Raw genomic sequence first — 14817 nt, forward strand, 5'->3', positions numbered from 1 at the left:
CATTTTAAATAACTTATCATGTTTATTCATCGATTAACAATAATTATTAACATGTTGCACCAAAATTGAAATGTCGATAGTTTAAATAAACAATATTTCTTAGTGAATCAAAAAGTGAAAACTATTATGAAGAAAGTTCAAGTAATCTAGCCTTTACTACTCGAATTAACAATAATTTTCGTGTGTGGCATTAAATTTAGTTGTATAATCATTCTAAAACCGGTAAATGTGAAGTTTTCGAATCTCAAGAGCGAAAAGGTATTATTTTTAAGGTTTTTAAGAGACTATTTCTGAAACCCCAGGAGCCGATTTTTTGGGTAAAATCCCGGAGTATTTTCGAGACGTATAGTCCTCTAATTGATCTTTGTTAAAGGATTTAGACTTTACTCATTCCGATTTCGGTGTCTCGGATTGTCCTCTATTGTTATTTTTCCTTACTATAAACTTCCCCATGTGGATCAAATGCACGCCTGCTGCCTTCCCTGGATGTAGTAGACGTTTCTCTGATGGCTCCCTCTCCAGAATCGAACCCTGATTAACTGTTACCCCGTTACAATCATGATAGACGTAGAACCTACCATCGACAGTTGATAAGGCAGACATTTGAATACCAGTAAAAGTTTACGTTTTATTCATAAATACTGAACAAGTGTACCAGTTACATGGTGCTATTTGAGTTGGGTTAGTTTAGTTTTAGATTCAGCGGCATGATCTAAGGGTCAAGTTGGTCTAGGTCTAGACACAGCTTAGAGACTAGAGTCGATATGTGTGCATCGCTGCTGGTTCTTGTATTGTTAGCAAATGCTGAACTTTGAAGTATTTCTAGTTAAATGAATAAGAAATTGGAGGGTCCACTCAAGTACATCGTGCCAAAAACGACTTTTGAAAATGTGGAAAAATCACTGCTCTGAAATAATTCCTTTCCGTCTGTAGCAATCTTTTCTTCCCTTTTGTCTCCATTTTATGCTTCTCATCTTACCTCTTCCCAACCAAATTCCCACTGTTCCCAAATAAGGTTAAAGAGTGCCGTCCACCAGATTTTGCAGGTTAGAGGAACAGTACGTTTATCAGCACTAATAGCTAGCGAAAATGAGAAACCCAAAAGTTTTTTTTTCGTATCGCCACAAGCAGTAGGTTACATTTGAACGGTGATAATGGATAGTAAAGCAAAACCGTGTTCAAGTAGATGAAAAAGAGGCATTAATAAGTACCAATGTGATACGATACATAAGAAAAAAAAGTGATGTTTTCGTGCCAGGCATGGAGGTACCTACAATAATAATAATGTAATGAATTTTTTTCTAACGAAAGTAAATTCTCAGTCCGTTGAGTTTCATGATAGAGGCTTAGCATGTCTCTCTGAAAAGTTTTTGTGTTATTATTTAATAGTACATATTACTTTCAAAGATATTTCCTGGATTATTTTTGTATAGGCAGTTACACTTATTATTTAATTAAGTAATGTTTTTGTGCGATTTCTATCGAAGTATTCTAATGATTCCGAATCCGCTTATTAATTTACGGTAGAAGTCATATCGGGCTAAACAAACAACCACAGTGACGGAGGTAATATGAAGACAGAGAAAGTGTGTTGGGTATGAAAAAGGCGCGCCAACAGACAACAGGTAGGCACCTGTGCCAAGAACGTAAATATACAGTAAATGTGTACGTACATACATACATACATACAGAAAAGAGTGCCATTGTATACGATATACCCCATTTTTATTCATGAACTACAGCGGCAGGTATTTCGCGTTGCAAACATACCGGAATTACGTGATACTTGTTTGTTGCTTTAACGACGTAAATATTGCGTGCCGAATTCACTTTTTCCATACTTTGACGAAACGGGGAGAAAAAGGTTTTCGGGTCATGGGTTGGTCATTCGTTCCATTGTCTGAACAAAACGTACCTACCGACATGTTTGCATGAATTCGTAATATTTAATTTGAGTTTGTAAAGTAAGATGTACGAAACGTGTTTAACTCAATTACCTACATACTTTATTTTAATAATGAACTTCTGATGTACCAGATGTCCTGTTTCGGATCATCCTTGTGGATTTACATCTGTTACTTCAGTAGAAATGATGATGAGCTGGGGTAGAAATGAACGATAAGGTCAAGATGTTACATCTTCAGTGACAATCTGGGCTCTGGGCGAAGATTACACCTTATACACTTGTCTACAAAGCATCTGGACCTAACCGTTCATCTCCCCCAGGTGCTTCTATAAATTACGTAACGCAATTTTGGAAAAGGGGAGATGTCCGGCTTGGTATTATGGTTCTGTTATGTGGAGGGGAATAAGGGTTAAGGTTTGAGTCATGTAAGGATTTCAGAACCGGAATGTTGGAAACAGTACTGGATGGCATATAGATACACAAATGAGGGATAAGTGTGGTTAGGTTTTGGTGAAGAAATTTGCCGGAATGATTTAAGTTCGCTGCCTTGTTTTGGTTTGATAAGTAGTAATATTGGCACACATTGACAAGGTTTGAAAGCCTTAGAAGCCTAAACCTTCTACAATACATGTGCTACATAATCGAACAGAGGGTTTGGGTGAGGGGGGGGGGCACGTACCTATTACAGTGTTGTTGCATGGGGAAAGGAAGATAAAAAAGATCAGTCTCCCCACTGCCTTTACATGGTGCATAATTTATTTTGTGGACAATAAAATGTTGCATTCTACACATGGCGTTCATTACGTCTAAAAGCAACAACTAGAGTTAGTCTGTGCTCCGTAGGAGTTGTCTGCGACGTGCTGACGAGACCCAATAAGATCGTCCGACAGTTTCGACATAATCCTGAATACTATTGGATCTTCTTGTGCTGTTTGATTACGTATCTACCGCATAGGGTTGGATACACCGTGGGTTCAGTTCGACAAATTGATATCCTTAAAGATTTTGTCTTAGTAGTAATTCTTAATTTATTTCACTTGCTTTTCTAGTTTTGCTCTCGTATTCTGCATTGTAATTACTTCAAAACTCTTGTATAATATTACGGCTTCTTCTTCTACATGCCATTTTTTCCCAAAATGTCTGATTGAAGGTGACTTATAGGGGTTAGAACGTTGGAGATCAAAGAAATTGACTTTATTTCATTTGCCATCACTCATCATAATAAAAATTTCAAAAAATATTTGGGGTCACTATTATTCAAGACTATATACCTATTATTTTATAAAATTGAGCGAATTGTTCTTTTAGATTAACTACGTAATGTTATTGTAAGATTTTGCCACTATCGACGACGCGAATGATATATGGTGTCTGATCGACATACTTTTTTATTTTTTGAAGAATTCTTTACATTCTCCATTTTGATAAATTAATGTAACTTTTAAAGTTGAGACATCAACCTTGGATCATATACCTAAATATTCACTAATTTCGTTAACCAGGTTGATGATTACTAAACCAACGAACATATTTCAAAAAGTACTCAACGTTTAAGTAATTAATATTATTTAGTTACTTATAGGCAATCGGACACGTTAGTGGTTATTAAAGGAATTAATTAATTTGGAAGTTACTCATATGCATACTTAGGTATGTATAGTCCTGTCAGAAATAGTTCAGAAAAATCAATTATTTCAGTTAGTGATCAAACTATGAATACTACAACATCTTTCTCATGCCTGCATTATTTTGGAGTTACCATCATTATTATAGACAAAGGGTGGAGTTTCAGTCGTACCATGCTTTGTTAGTTTTCCATAGCATCTATGGATTTCAGATGTTTACTTGTAAACGTACACTGGTAATTATAACTGTTTACTTCTAGAATTTGTTAAGTTCTAAAGACAAGTTTTAGATCGTTCTGGTGCTCATACTGTTTTTATATAAAAACTTATACTCGCGGCTTCGCTCACTTTGATCTCTTAAATACGTGTGAAAGATGATCGAAAGTACAATAATTTGATAAATTTCTTATTAAGTCCTGATCGGGATCATCAGGATAAAACTAAAGTTTCTAATTTTCTAGGTTAAACAAGGTCAAAGATACACTTTGCGTAGAATAACAGTAAATACTATCCTTAATTATCGATTTGAAACGGTTTTTTTTTGTATCCCTCGGGAACAGTATTTTTTCTGGATAAAAAGTACTCTATGTCCGTTTTTGTACCACTACCAATGCAGGTACAAAATTTCATCATGATCGGCTGAGTAGTTATTGCGTGAAAACGTAATAAACAAACAAACAAAAATTGACATTCCCAGCATTTATCATATTAGATAAGATAAATGATCAATTTGTCTTCATTTGCGATTAACACGTCCAAACTTTTTGACGATAGTGTAAAATTGTTTTACTTTTACTATTTAGATTATCACGGAGTTAATCAAGAATTGTACGTCTTTACGAGAAATTTTAGGTCAAGTTGTTACTTACGAAACTTTATCGAAGATTTTAATGTCAGACGGTGCTTGTAGCAACAATTATTATTTTAATTCTGCCAGAACGGAGTTGCGTTCGTGAATGGAGGAGTGTCAATATTTTTTAATATAAATAAATAATGTTTCGACATAGTAGTTTGCTCATGATTTGTCAGTTAAAATAACGGCGTAAATTCGGTTCAAGTATAAAAATGTTTGTGCATCAGTAGTTACGAATACTACTGTCAGTGTCAAGTGTTAATAGCGAATTTACGAATTATGTTATTAGAAATATCCTTTATACCTAACACGCACTCACTTGAGGGTCACTATTTCTCTCAAAACGAGAAAACAGCCTACTTACTTCCTTGAAGCGTGTTGAGTATTTTTATTGGTGACTAGCTGACTCGGCAGACTTCGTNTCAATCTACATAAAAATAATCTGAAACAACTTTCATATTTATTCACCTTTTAAACCTTCTCTGGAGTTCCACAAATAATTCAAGACCAAAATTAGCCAAATTGGTTCATCCGTTCTCGAGTTTTAGCGAGACTAACAAACAGCAATTCATTTTTATATATATAGATAGAATAAATGGAGAAGTTCAATAAGGTGTGACCCCTGAGGTCCTCATAAGTAATTTCCCAATATAAAGTAATAATTAAATATTTTTTGAGTTTCCATTAATAAATAAATATTGAATTGTTTCCACCTTTGCATCTTTGTTAAAATACGAATAAAGAAACACTTAAATTTTCACAAGCTTTTTATTTCATTTATAACGTCAGGCTACTGAGTATAATATAAAAAAAAACTTTTGGGTGTTTCATTCGCACCAGCCACTAATGCTGGAGGGCGGACAGTCCCTCCGGACTACACCGGAAGGTCCTCTTCAGCTTCCTTTCAGGAATCGTGGGAATGGGGAGGGTGGTGATTCGGGTGAGAAAGATGAGACGGACGAAATGAAGACAGAAGAGAATGAAAGATTATCTGTGGAATATAACTGCCCTAAGTGATCCAACGAAATCTCAGAAAAACTTAAACCAAGGCACACGGACCCGGAATTGAACCGGCATCCTCCCGAATGCTAAGTAATGGACTAAACCTATGGCTATGCCGCTCGGTTGAGTGTAATATCTATGGGAGTTAAATATATATTACAAATGTTTGGGGGCGAGGTGAGGGTGGTATTCAGTTAAAATAAATTCAATAGAGGGGAGTTATTACCTTCCTATGGTGTTTGAACATTGAACTTTTAGTAAATTCTAGATAAGATATAGATGTAAAAGAAAGTGAGCAAAATGCGTAAAAAATGTTCGAAATTTGTAGACAACCGACAAGAAGCGGGGTGCTTTTATTTTAGACACCCATGGCCTTTAAGTGTAAGAATTGAAAGCACCTTCGTTTGTTTATATGCGCTTAGACGGTTCGCCTTTTCTATCTATAGAACATGACTCTTTCCGCACACACTACATTGTACAAAACCAACAGCAGAATGCTTAAAACAAGGAAAACAAATAATGATCGATTGTTATGCAGTAGTACCTTTTGTTACTGACACTTGCTTATAAGTCAAACAAATGTTTAAACAAATGACCTGGAAATCGCTTTTACCGTCTATGTTCTTGGCGATTATAGATCTGCTAATTAAATTAGACGACTCCCTATTTTGCCGTCCAATATTACAAAATTTTATACTGGGATGCAATATAATACACATGTGCAATAATACTATAGTATTACAATCAATTTTCTAGTATACTCTTTTATTTAGACAAGTCAAGACAGTGTAGATTTAAATCACTATTTAAAATTCTCGTTTCGGTACCACTCATCATATCAACCCTCTTATCTTGATTATATCCTGTTGGATGTTGGTCACTTACTTATACCGTTCTGGGGTAGTTCTGGTTATTTCCGGAAAGTTCCCGTTAGTTTCTTTTGTCATGCTGTATGATTTAAGGCAATTAGCGCCAGCTTTACTGATCATCAAATCTGCCGCCGGTATCGATTGCCTGCGGCATGTTCACAATAGTGAGATTGGTGGAATATTCTTATCATATACCATGCATAAAGTTGCTCACTATTATGCCGTGTTCACAAGAGAATATTTATAAAGGATGTGTCATAATGTAGGAGTTATCGTATCTCCAATGGAGTAAACTAAAATCTCTTCGTAAATTTTTATAATTTTATGTTGGATCAGTACTTATTGGTTAGTTGGAAACTCATAATAACGTGAAGTTTTCTTTCTTTTTCAGGATAATAGTCGGGTCAGTTTGCCATTAAACAATAGCACAGTCAGTTCGGTATCAGGATGTTGGCATCCCTGCAACCGACCGGAAACGGCCGCCACGGCCAGAAATTACGCCACAATGCGAACACAACAGCCTGGCCCTTTGCCAGTCTACCAAGTAGATCCCTACCGGCTGCTAGAAGATGACCTCAGAGACCTTTACGAGGACATAAGACTGGTAAGTTTTCAGCTTATTCTTACTACTTCAATTTCTGTTTTACTTATAAAACAAAGGATAGCAAGAGTCGAGTCGCTTTTAACAAAAACAAGTCATAATATAGAAATTCAAAAAATATTGTTAAAGGTGTAAAAGTGTATATGTCTGGAGTACGGTATTGTATGAGTGCGAAACGTGGACGGTGGCATAGCGAAATAAGAGAACTTAAAAGCTTTTGAAATGTGATGTTGCATGCGAATGATGAGGATACCGTGGATAGATAAGGTGAAAAATGAGGAGGTATTAGATAGGTGAGATAGGTTGGTAGGACACCTTCTCAAGCAGGATGGGCTAGTAAGAGACATATTAGGAGTAGAGACAGGCGTAGATCAGACTACCATTCACAAATAGTTAAGAATGTGGGTTGTTCTAGTTTTAGGGAATTGCGAAGATTAGATCAGGATAGGAAATAGTGGAGGTGCGTATCCAACCAGTGTTAGGACTTGGGCTCTATGATATAGAAACAAAATATCGATGATGATAGTGATATATAAATGACAGACATAATATGAAGATTGGAAAAACTTTAGCGGTTGTTGTAGAACAAACAGAATAGCACAAAACCTAACGCCAAAACAAGACAAGTAAACTTCAGTCCCTGAAGAAGGTAACTTTGTTACCGAAAAGTGCTTCGGACAACTACAGTGTCTTGTTTTGGCGTTGGTGAGATAGGTTGGTAAAATGACAGACATCTTTACAGATATTTTGCTTTAACATTTAACCCATTTTCATAAATATTTGATTTTTAATTTTTAGTTGAAGCACTGGTTGTAATAAAATGAAAAAATAAAAATAATATTTTTTTTAATTGTATTGCAGTAATTTCACAATATAGAAAATGCTGCAGCGGCATATTATTTTATATCACTTAAACAAAGCCTAAATTTAATAGTCATTGTATACGCTATTCAGCCTTTCGAAATTGTAAATATCATCTTATGTAACATATTGAAATACATTAGATATCAACATGGAACTATTTGAACAAATTGTGTTTAAACTGTAGAAATGAAGACGCCGAAAACGTAAACAGTTTATTTGGGCAGGGTCATAAGAAAAAGTCGAAAACAATTTTACTCAAGGTTTCGTGGTCATCCTTAATACTATTGTCAGTTTTCGGGCTTTTTCATGAGTTGTTCTTCCTAGGATAATAGGTTGAAGTCATCGATTCGGGAGTTTTTAGTTCTCAACGTTTCGTCGACACGCATGGACGACATCATCGATAACTTCGACCTACCTTCCGAGAAAGAAGAACTTATGAAAATGTCGTCCATGCGTGTCGACGAAACGTTAAAAGCAAAAACTCCGAACGACGGGCGAAAAGCCCGAAAACTGACAATAGTATCAAAGTCAAAAACGAGATGCGAATGATGAAATTGAAAATGAAAAAATTGGAAACGATGACTAGAAAAGTAGGAAATTAAAATGAAGGATTAGTCAGGGACACATTAGAAGCAGAATTAAGAGTAAAGAAAGACGAAGGGAAGTACTACAATCGCCCGAAACTGTTAAAACTATATAAGAAAATAAGAAAAAAATAAAATTTTAGAAAAATATTTATTTACTGATTAGGATCGTTAGTTGTAAAAATTATAAAAGACTACTTCAAATTTATTCTTTACAGCAATTACGGAAAAACACGTTTCAAAAGGAACTGTACGATGTGGCTACGTACTATTTTGATGGCCAGGGCAAAGCTATTCGACCAATGATAGCCATCTTGATGGCCAGAGCTATCAATTATCATATGTATAAAGATAAAAGGTAAGTAACTTTATTTTTGATTATTTGTATTTGTATTCGTATTAAGCCATTGACAATAACTATTCTGTGGCGTATGTAAACAGTCGAAGTCATTAGAAGTAGGTCAGTGCATTAGTGTCATAGATCAGTGTAAAATAGAGTTTACTATCAGCGATGAACAACGTCAGGCGCGTACCCAATAACCCCCCTCTCCCGAAATTAAAAGAATACCCTAAGCAAGAAGTGATAACACCATAATAGAAACAAGTGGTAGTGAAGGATCGAAGGATCTATTAAAAGATGATAAAGTTACTATAACTAGTCGTAAAATTTATTTTTAGAAATATGCAGAGGGTAGTGACAGCAAGGAATAGTAACTTTGTAGGGATATATGGTTTATGGTAAGGGTTCTAACCGAGCAAGCGTGCCTTTTTAAAGGAGAGATATTTTGACCAGAGTGTGAATAAAAAAAAATGATTAAATCTAATTAAAACCAGACACACTCATGTGTGATAGCAATTTTATGCACAATATGTACACACATTTTATGAAGAATAAATTTAGAGTTAGATAATATTTAGGTCCAGTTTATATACAAAAATAAACATAATTAAATTAAAAATTAGCCCCCTCCAAATAAACATGCTGCGTTCGCTCCTGGATAAAGTATTTATTTAATTAATTGTTAACGCAATGGATGTCTAAAGATTGCTATGTATAGTACCGTAGTAGTAAGCTTTTAATATTTACTTTACGCAACATAACCGTCACTGTTTACATTTTCCGTCGATGCAACTGCTTAGCTGTTATCGCAATTTCCCAGAGCAATTCACGCCCAGAGCCGGCTTCGGATTGCAATTTCTGGTTTTCTAACAATTTACCAATTTGTTAGCTGCATAGCCGTATAGTAGGCATGCATTTGTTTTACGTGGACACCTGGCAAACGGATAAGATGCGCAAAATCATTGGAATGCTGATCGTAAATAATTATTTATTTATTAATTAACGCAAAAACGTGCGTATGAACAACCATGCGTGCCAAACGTTCTGTTTAATATTAATAGATTACAGCAAGATTTATTCATCAAATCGTAAATAAAGCGCGTGGAAGACTGCTAATGAAACAATTGTATATTAAACATATATTTACAACAGTTATCCTTGAAGAGATTGGTCTGGCGCTATTTTCAAATAGTACGTGTTTTGTTTTGTTATTTAAAACTAGCATTAACCCACGACTTCGTTCGCGTGAAACTATTTCAAATTGTTTAGAATAAATACAATTGTTACAACCTGTTTGTAGGAGATTATAATACACAATTCCTGAAGTCAGCTACTCCAATAGTGTCTTGTAGCCCAGGAAATGGAGCTTAAAATAGTACAAAACCTCGCAAGTTTTTCAAAATGCGTCGATTTGTAAGAAAATTTGGGATTAAGTTTAACTTCATTTCAAAATTTATATTATGCCGATGGCCGCTCTTCATTTGTTAGGGCTGAAAACTTCCCTTTTTGCCAAAACCTATAAAACTATATATTAAAACTAAAGGATTTTCACTTTTAGCTTCAATTATTTCAAAATCACGTATTCTAAACCGGTCAAACTGAAAAAGGGTAACAATTAATTTTAATTAGGATGGTAATTAGGGGGTTGTTTTTACTAATTTTTTTGCTGAAAAAATGGAGATCGACCTTATTTTTATAATAAGTCGCTCTATTAAAAACCATTAAAATCTATAAGTTTTTCTCGGAAAATCTATAGTTTTCCCGTTATTTGACTTTGAAACTCTAATTTAGCGTTCGACGAACAAGAGCTAATCTTTAACAAGCCATAGCTCGGTTCGTATTGGTCATACAGCAATAATTAAAAAAACATATTTTTTGCCTTTTTAAAAGATACAATTTTGTTTTTCACAGTTTTTTTATAAAATGCGTACTTTTCAAGTTATTCGCAAATAACCATTTAAAAACATTGATATTTGAGATTGGATAACAACCGCCCGTCAGTGTGAATGCGCCCTTTGGCGTAATAAGATTTTGATCCTTAGACTATTTTGTACCTACTGTCAAAATTTCAAGTTAATCGATTCATTTTGAAAAAATTGAGGGGTCAAAACCTCGTTTCCCTTGCTGACGCATTTAAGTTGGTATTGCTGCATTACCTATGCACTTCTCGGTTCAAATGAATTCATGTAAAAACGATTTCCGTATTTCAAATAATACAACTTGATGACTAATGAAGCACTCGTTAATGACATTAAATTATAATAATTTGCATTAATTAGAAGTGACCGAAATTTAAAAGCAACCAAATGCAACAAAACGATTATGTAAGGTAATTAACCTAATAATAAATCCAAATATTAAAATCTTAGATTGATTAAATAAATTCTTTCAAAAAAACAACTGCTAGAGAGTTTGTGAAATATAATCTTAATAGTAACTAACTTCATTAACTGGATGTTACATCCAGTTTTGAGAATTTTGCATCGAAATTTTCGAAATCGTCAAATGTTTCGCAAAACAAGACGAAAATTGACAAGGAATTTTATTAACGTTTGGGAGATAGTCTTGAACCTTTTTTGATATGGAAAATGTGTATTGGAAATTGGAAATTGCGTTTAATTTTATTGTTAATAACTCAAAAACCATTAAATTTAAAGAAAAATTCACGAGACCATTGTTTTGTTTAAAATGAGCTAGAAAACAAATTTGATATTAATTTTCACAGGGTAAACTTTTGGTCTGTATTTAGGGAATGTATATTTAGGAAAATTTTGTATCTTTATTCGTCCGAATTTTTCTTCTAGACATTTTGCAAAATTTTCAAATACTACGTTAGGCTGGTCAAATAGTACAAACTACTCATTGTATTATATTATTGGCTGCATTTGTTGCGTAGTCAGATTTTTCTTATATAGAAGCTGGTTGCAAGTTAGTTATTTACTTCATTAATTTCCTTAGCGGCAACATCGCTTTCGTTTGACTAGGTCAGTGAACGTTTAAATAAAGGAAAAACGAAAGAGATTGTTGACCAAGCATCGGATTAAAAAGCTACATGTATAATCGTTAATCGTTGTATCTAATTCTCCAATTTACCAATTGTTTTTAATTAAACTAAGATAAGTCTTATATATATGCATTTACCGTCTTAATTGATTGTAGTATAAATTAATTGATTACAATTAAATAGTCCTTAAATATGTATATAGGGTGTCCAAAGGTCCATTTATTTGGGTCCTTAAACCTTTCAAATACGAATCTGGCTTTGAAAAGGATTATTATTTATATTCATCCTTAATAATAAAACTAACCAGAACCTAACCCTTCAAGAAAGAAATTACGTGCATCTTCAAGGTTAGGTTATGGTTATTTTAGATTGTTCTGACTCGACATCTAACTAGAAACGGATGGCAGTCTACTTAACTTTAAATGAACCGTTGTATTCTGCATGTGCTCGTGTTACTCGAAATATGTTACGATTTGCTAATTTATTTCTACGTTTAACCAAATTGAGTCACCCTGTATATCTATATAATTTTTGCACCTTTATTCGTTTTTCATTTTATGGTTTATGATTTTATAATCGAATCATCGCTATACGAACAGAGATCCGGCTCGAAGGACCATGACATGTCATTGACTGTACGTTACATGTAAATTAAAATAAAACTTGTCGTGAAAAAATGAAGTTGAACAATTTATTTACAAAAGGGACAGACATTTTTACCTGAAGGATCCGGCAAATGTACCTGGAATGCAATAATGTTTAAAAATAGACACAGCAAATGTCTTTAACAAATCTAACTTGAAGATAAAATATTTTTAGAAAACTCCAGTACTACAGTAATACATTACAATATATTATGAAAAAAATGCTGAACAATTATGGTCAGAAAAAGTATTTAAATGTCCACTTCAAATACTTTTTTTTTTAATGCTTGCTAAGTATGCATCAGTCTACTAATTTTTGTTGTGTGTTAATCAAATTCGATCCACATGGGTTTTCTATTGGTTCACGTACATGCCGAACGTTTGCATTCCAAGCCAAGCTTTTCTTCACGGACTCTGGTGAAAGTAAAAGATGACGTCTTTTTGTAATAACAATTTCGTAGAGCAAACATATGTCTGCACATATGTATGCCGTACGCATGTATGTACATGTGCGAAATCGAATTTCTGATTCCCAAAAAGTGTTCACATGCATCTGTATCAACAACCAACAACAATACTAAAGTGACAGGTTATTCTGTGTAACATTTACGCGTTCCAAAATTACCTTCACCTCATTTATAAGGCGCGACAGTTATGTTTGTTGGATCGCATTAAATCATCCTGTCATGCGTATGCGTAATCCGCCCAAATTTTTACATCGAAAATGTGTCAATTGATTTAATAGCTGATCGGTCCGTCGGTTGGTAAGTATTAATTAATGGCAAAATTATTAAATCAAATTGGTATAGTTTCAAAAACATATAAAATTATCGTCTTTTCGTCTTGAACTACATAATAAGTCACCTAGATATTTTATTAACGATATGTTTTTTTACTATATTCCCTTCCCAATCTATGCCAAGACGTCAAACTTCATTCTCCTGTATATATATGTACATATACAACGTGCGAAACAGAATCAAACTTACAAAACAAAGGAATGAATGTATTACTATACCTACAGGGTGTTTCCTACGATAAAAATTCAAGAGATGTTTCCTGAGGTTTTTTTATGAATAGAAATTCCTATAAGCATTTGTCGAAAAATGCTTCCTAAGGGCGAGACAGTCCTTCAAATGGGTCACCCTGAAAACGATTTTTCCTCAATATTTTCGAAGCAGTTTATACTATAATTCCGAAATTAAATTATTAGATTTACTATTTAGGCTTTGATCGCGCTTCAGTCTTTTTCGGTGGAATGTTGGTGAGATAGGTACTGTTTTGGAATAAGATTATGAAAAGGTTCATAAACGAAGTAAAAAGAAAAGAAGTATGGGACTGTATCCATACATTCAAGTGCGAAAAATTGAAATCAATTTCAAATAATAAATTCACTTGTTCTCGTCAGGTTCATCAATACCATTAACCGATAATGACGGAGTGAAGTAGTTTTGAGTTGTTCAAGTTCTCAGCTAATCGATGCTGCATGTATGTTTCCTCTTTGTATACTCATTGTCAGTCCAGGACAGTCGATGATAAAATGTTCTATTGATAGGAAAGTATTGCATTTTGTTCATTTTTTACTAACATTAATGTACATGAATTAGATTAGAGTGGCTTTTGTATCATTACCTCTACATTACGTTTGATATTTGAATTCGAAAATTTTTCGAAGACATCTTTCTAATCTGCTATGGTTTTTTGGACGGGAGTTGTTAGACAATCGCTGTTACATTTTAAGTTATACGTTTCTTGATTTTTCATCAAACCTCTGATTTGGTTAGGAGAACTATTTCAGGATCCATGGAATTGGTAGCGCTCTTTTCCTCTACTTTATCGTTTCCGTGGATGCCAGAGTGAGATAGTACCCACGTTAAGATAATTTTCTTCCCCTGGTCATAAGCTTCTAATGGTTGATGCGTTTCTTATCATTTGATCGATTTGTAGAGGGTTCTATAGGGCTTTAAGTACGCTCAGTAAGTCGGTCAGAATTAGAGAAGATTCTGTATTTTGTTGATTTATTAATTTTTAGTCATTGATGTTGCAATCAGGTCTTTCTTGGATATTGTTGCTCTTGTAAAAATATTTTATCCGACCGAAACCGTATTTAAAGCGGATCTATAAAATACATATATACCTAATGGGAATCAAACCTTTACTAACCATAAACTAAACATGAAAAGGTATAAAAAAGTAGGTTATGGTAAGTTTAGGTTGCCCTTATCTGAAATTTAATCTCAGAATGTATTTCGGAGTTTTTCTAAAGGAATTGACCAAATTGAAGATGTCCAATGTCCTATAATATTGTCGATACGTACCTATGTTGAAATAATTTAATATTTTCTTTTCTGTATTAGCAAACATTTTATAAATTTGGGTATTTCGTAATGTATTATTAAATCGTACTACAAAGAGAAAAGAAGCATGCGAGAATAAGGAACTGCTAATACGTCAAAATTTATTCAGATTGCAAAATCCATATAATAATATAGTATCTATGCTTTTAAGTTTTTTTTTTTTTAATA

At 33.9% G+C, this 14817-nt stretch overlaps 1 protein-coding gene across 2 annotated transcripts in view; it reads left to right on the forward strand.

The window, feature by feature from the left end:
* LOC108732840 (decaprenyl-diphosphate synthase subunit 1) overlaps window positions 1-14817 on the forward strand; it is a 72185-nt gene that overhangs the window by 30505 nt on the left and 26863 nt on the right. The window contains exons 1-3 of one of the 2 annotated variants that reach the window (XM_025976616.1): window positions 5328-5563; window positions 6647-6859; window positions 8523-8662. In XM_025976616.1, the coding sequence (XP_025832401.1) occupies window positions 5525-5563; window positions 6647-6859; window positions 8523-8662 (392 nt within the window). In that variant the 5' untranslated portion in view covers window positions 5328-5524. Of the gene's footprint in view, window positions 1-5327; window positions 5564-6646; window positions 6860-8522; window positions 8663-14817 lie in introns of those variants that run through there. The other variant, XM_025976615.1, reaches the window with a different exon arrangement.

The sequence above is a fragment of the Agrilus planipennis genome, unplaced genomic scaffold (assembly GCF_000699045.2).
Source record: "Agrilus planipennis isolate EAB-ADULT unplaced genomic scaffold, Apla_2.0 scaffold68, whole genome shotgun sequence".
NCBI lineage: Eukaryota > Metazoa > Arthropoda > Insecta > Coleoptera > Buprestidae > Agrilus > Agrilus planipennis.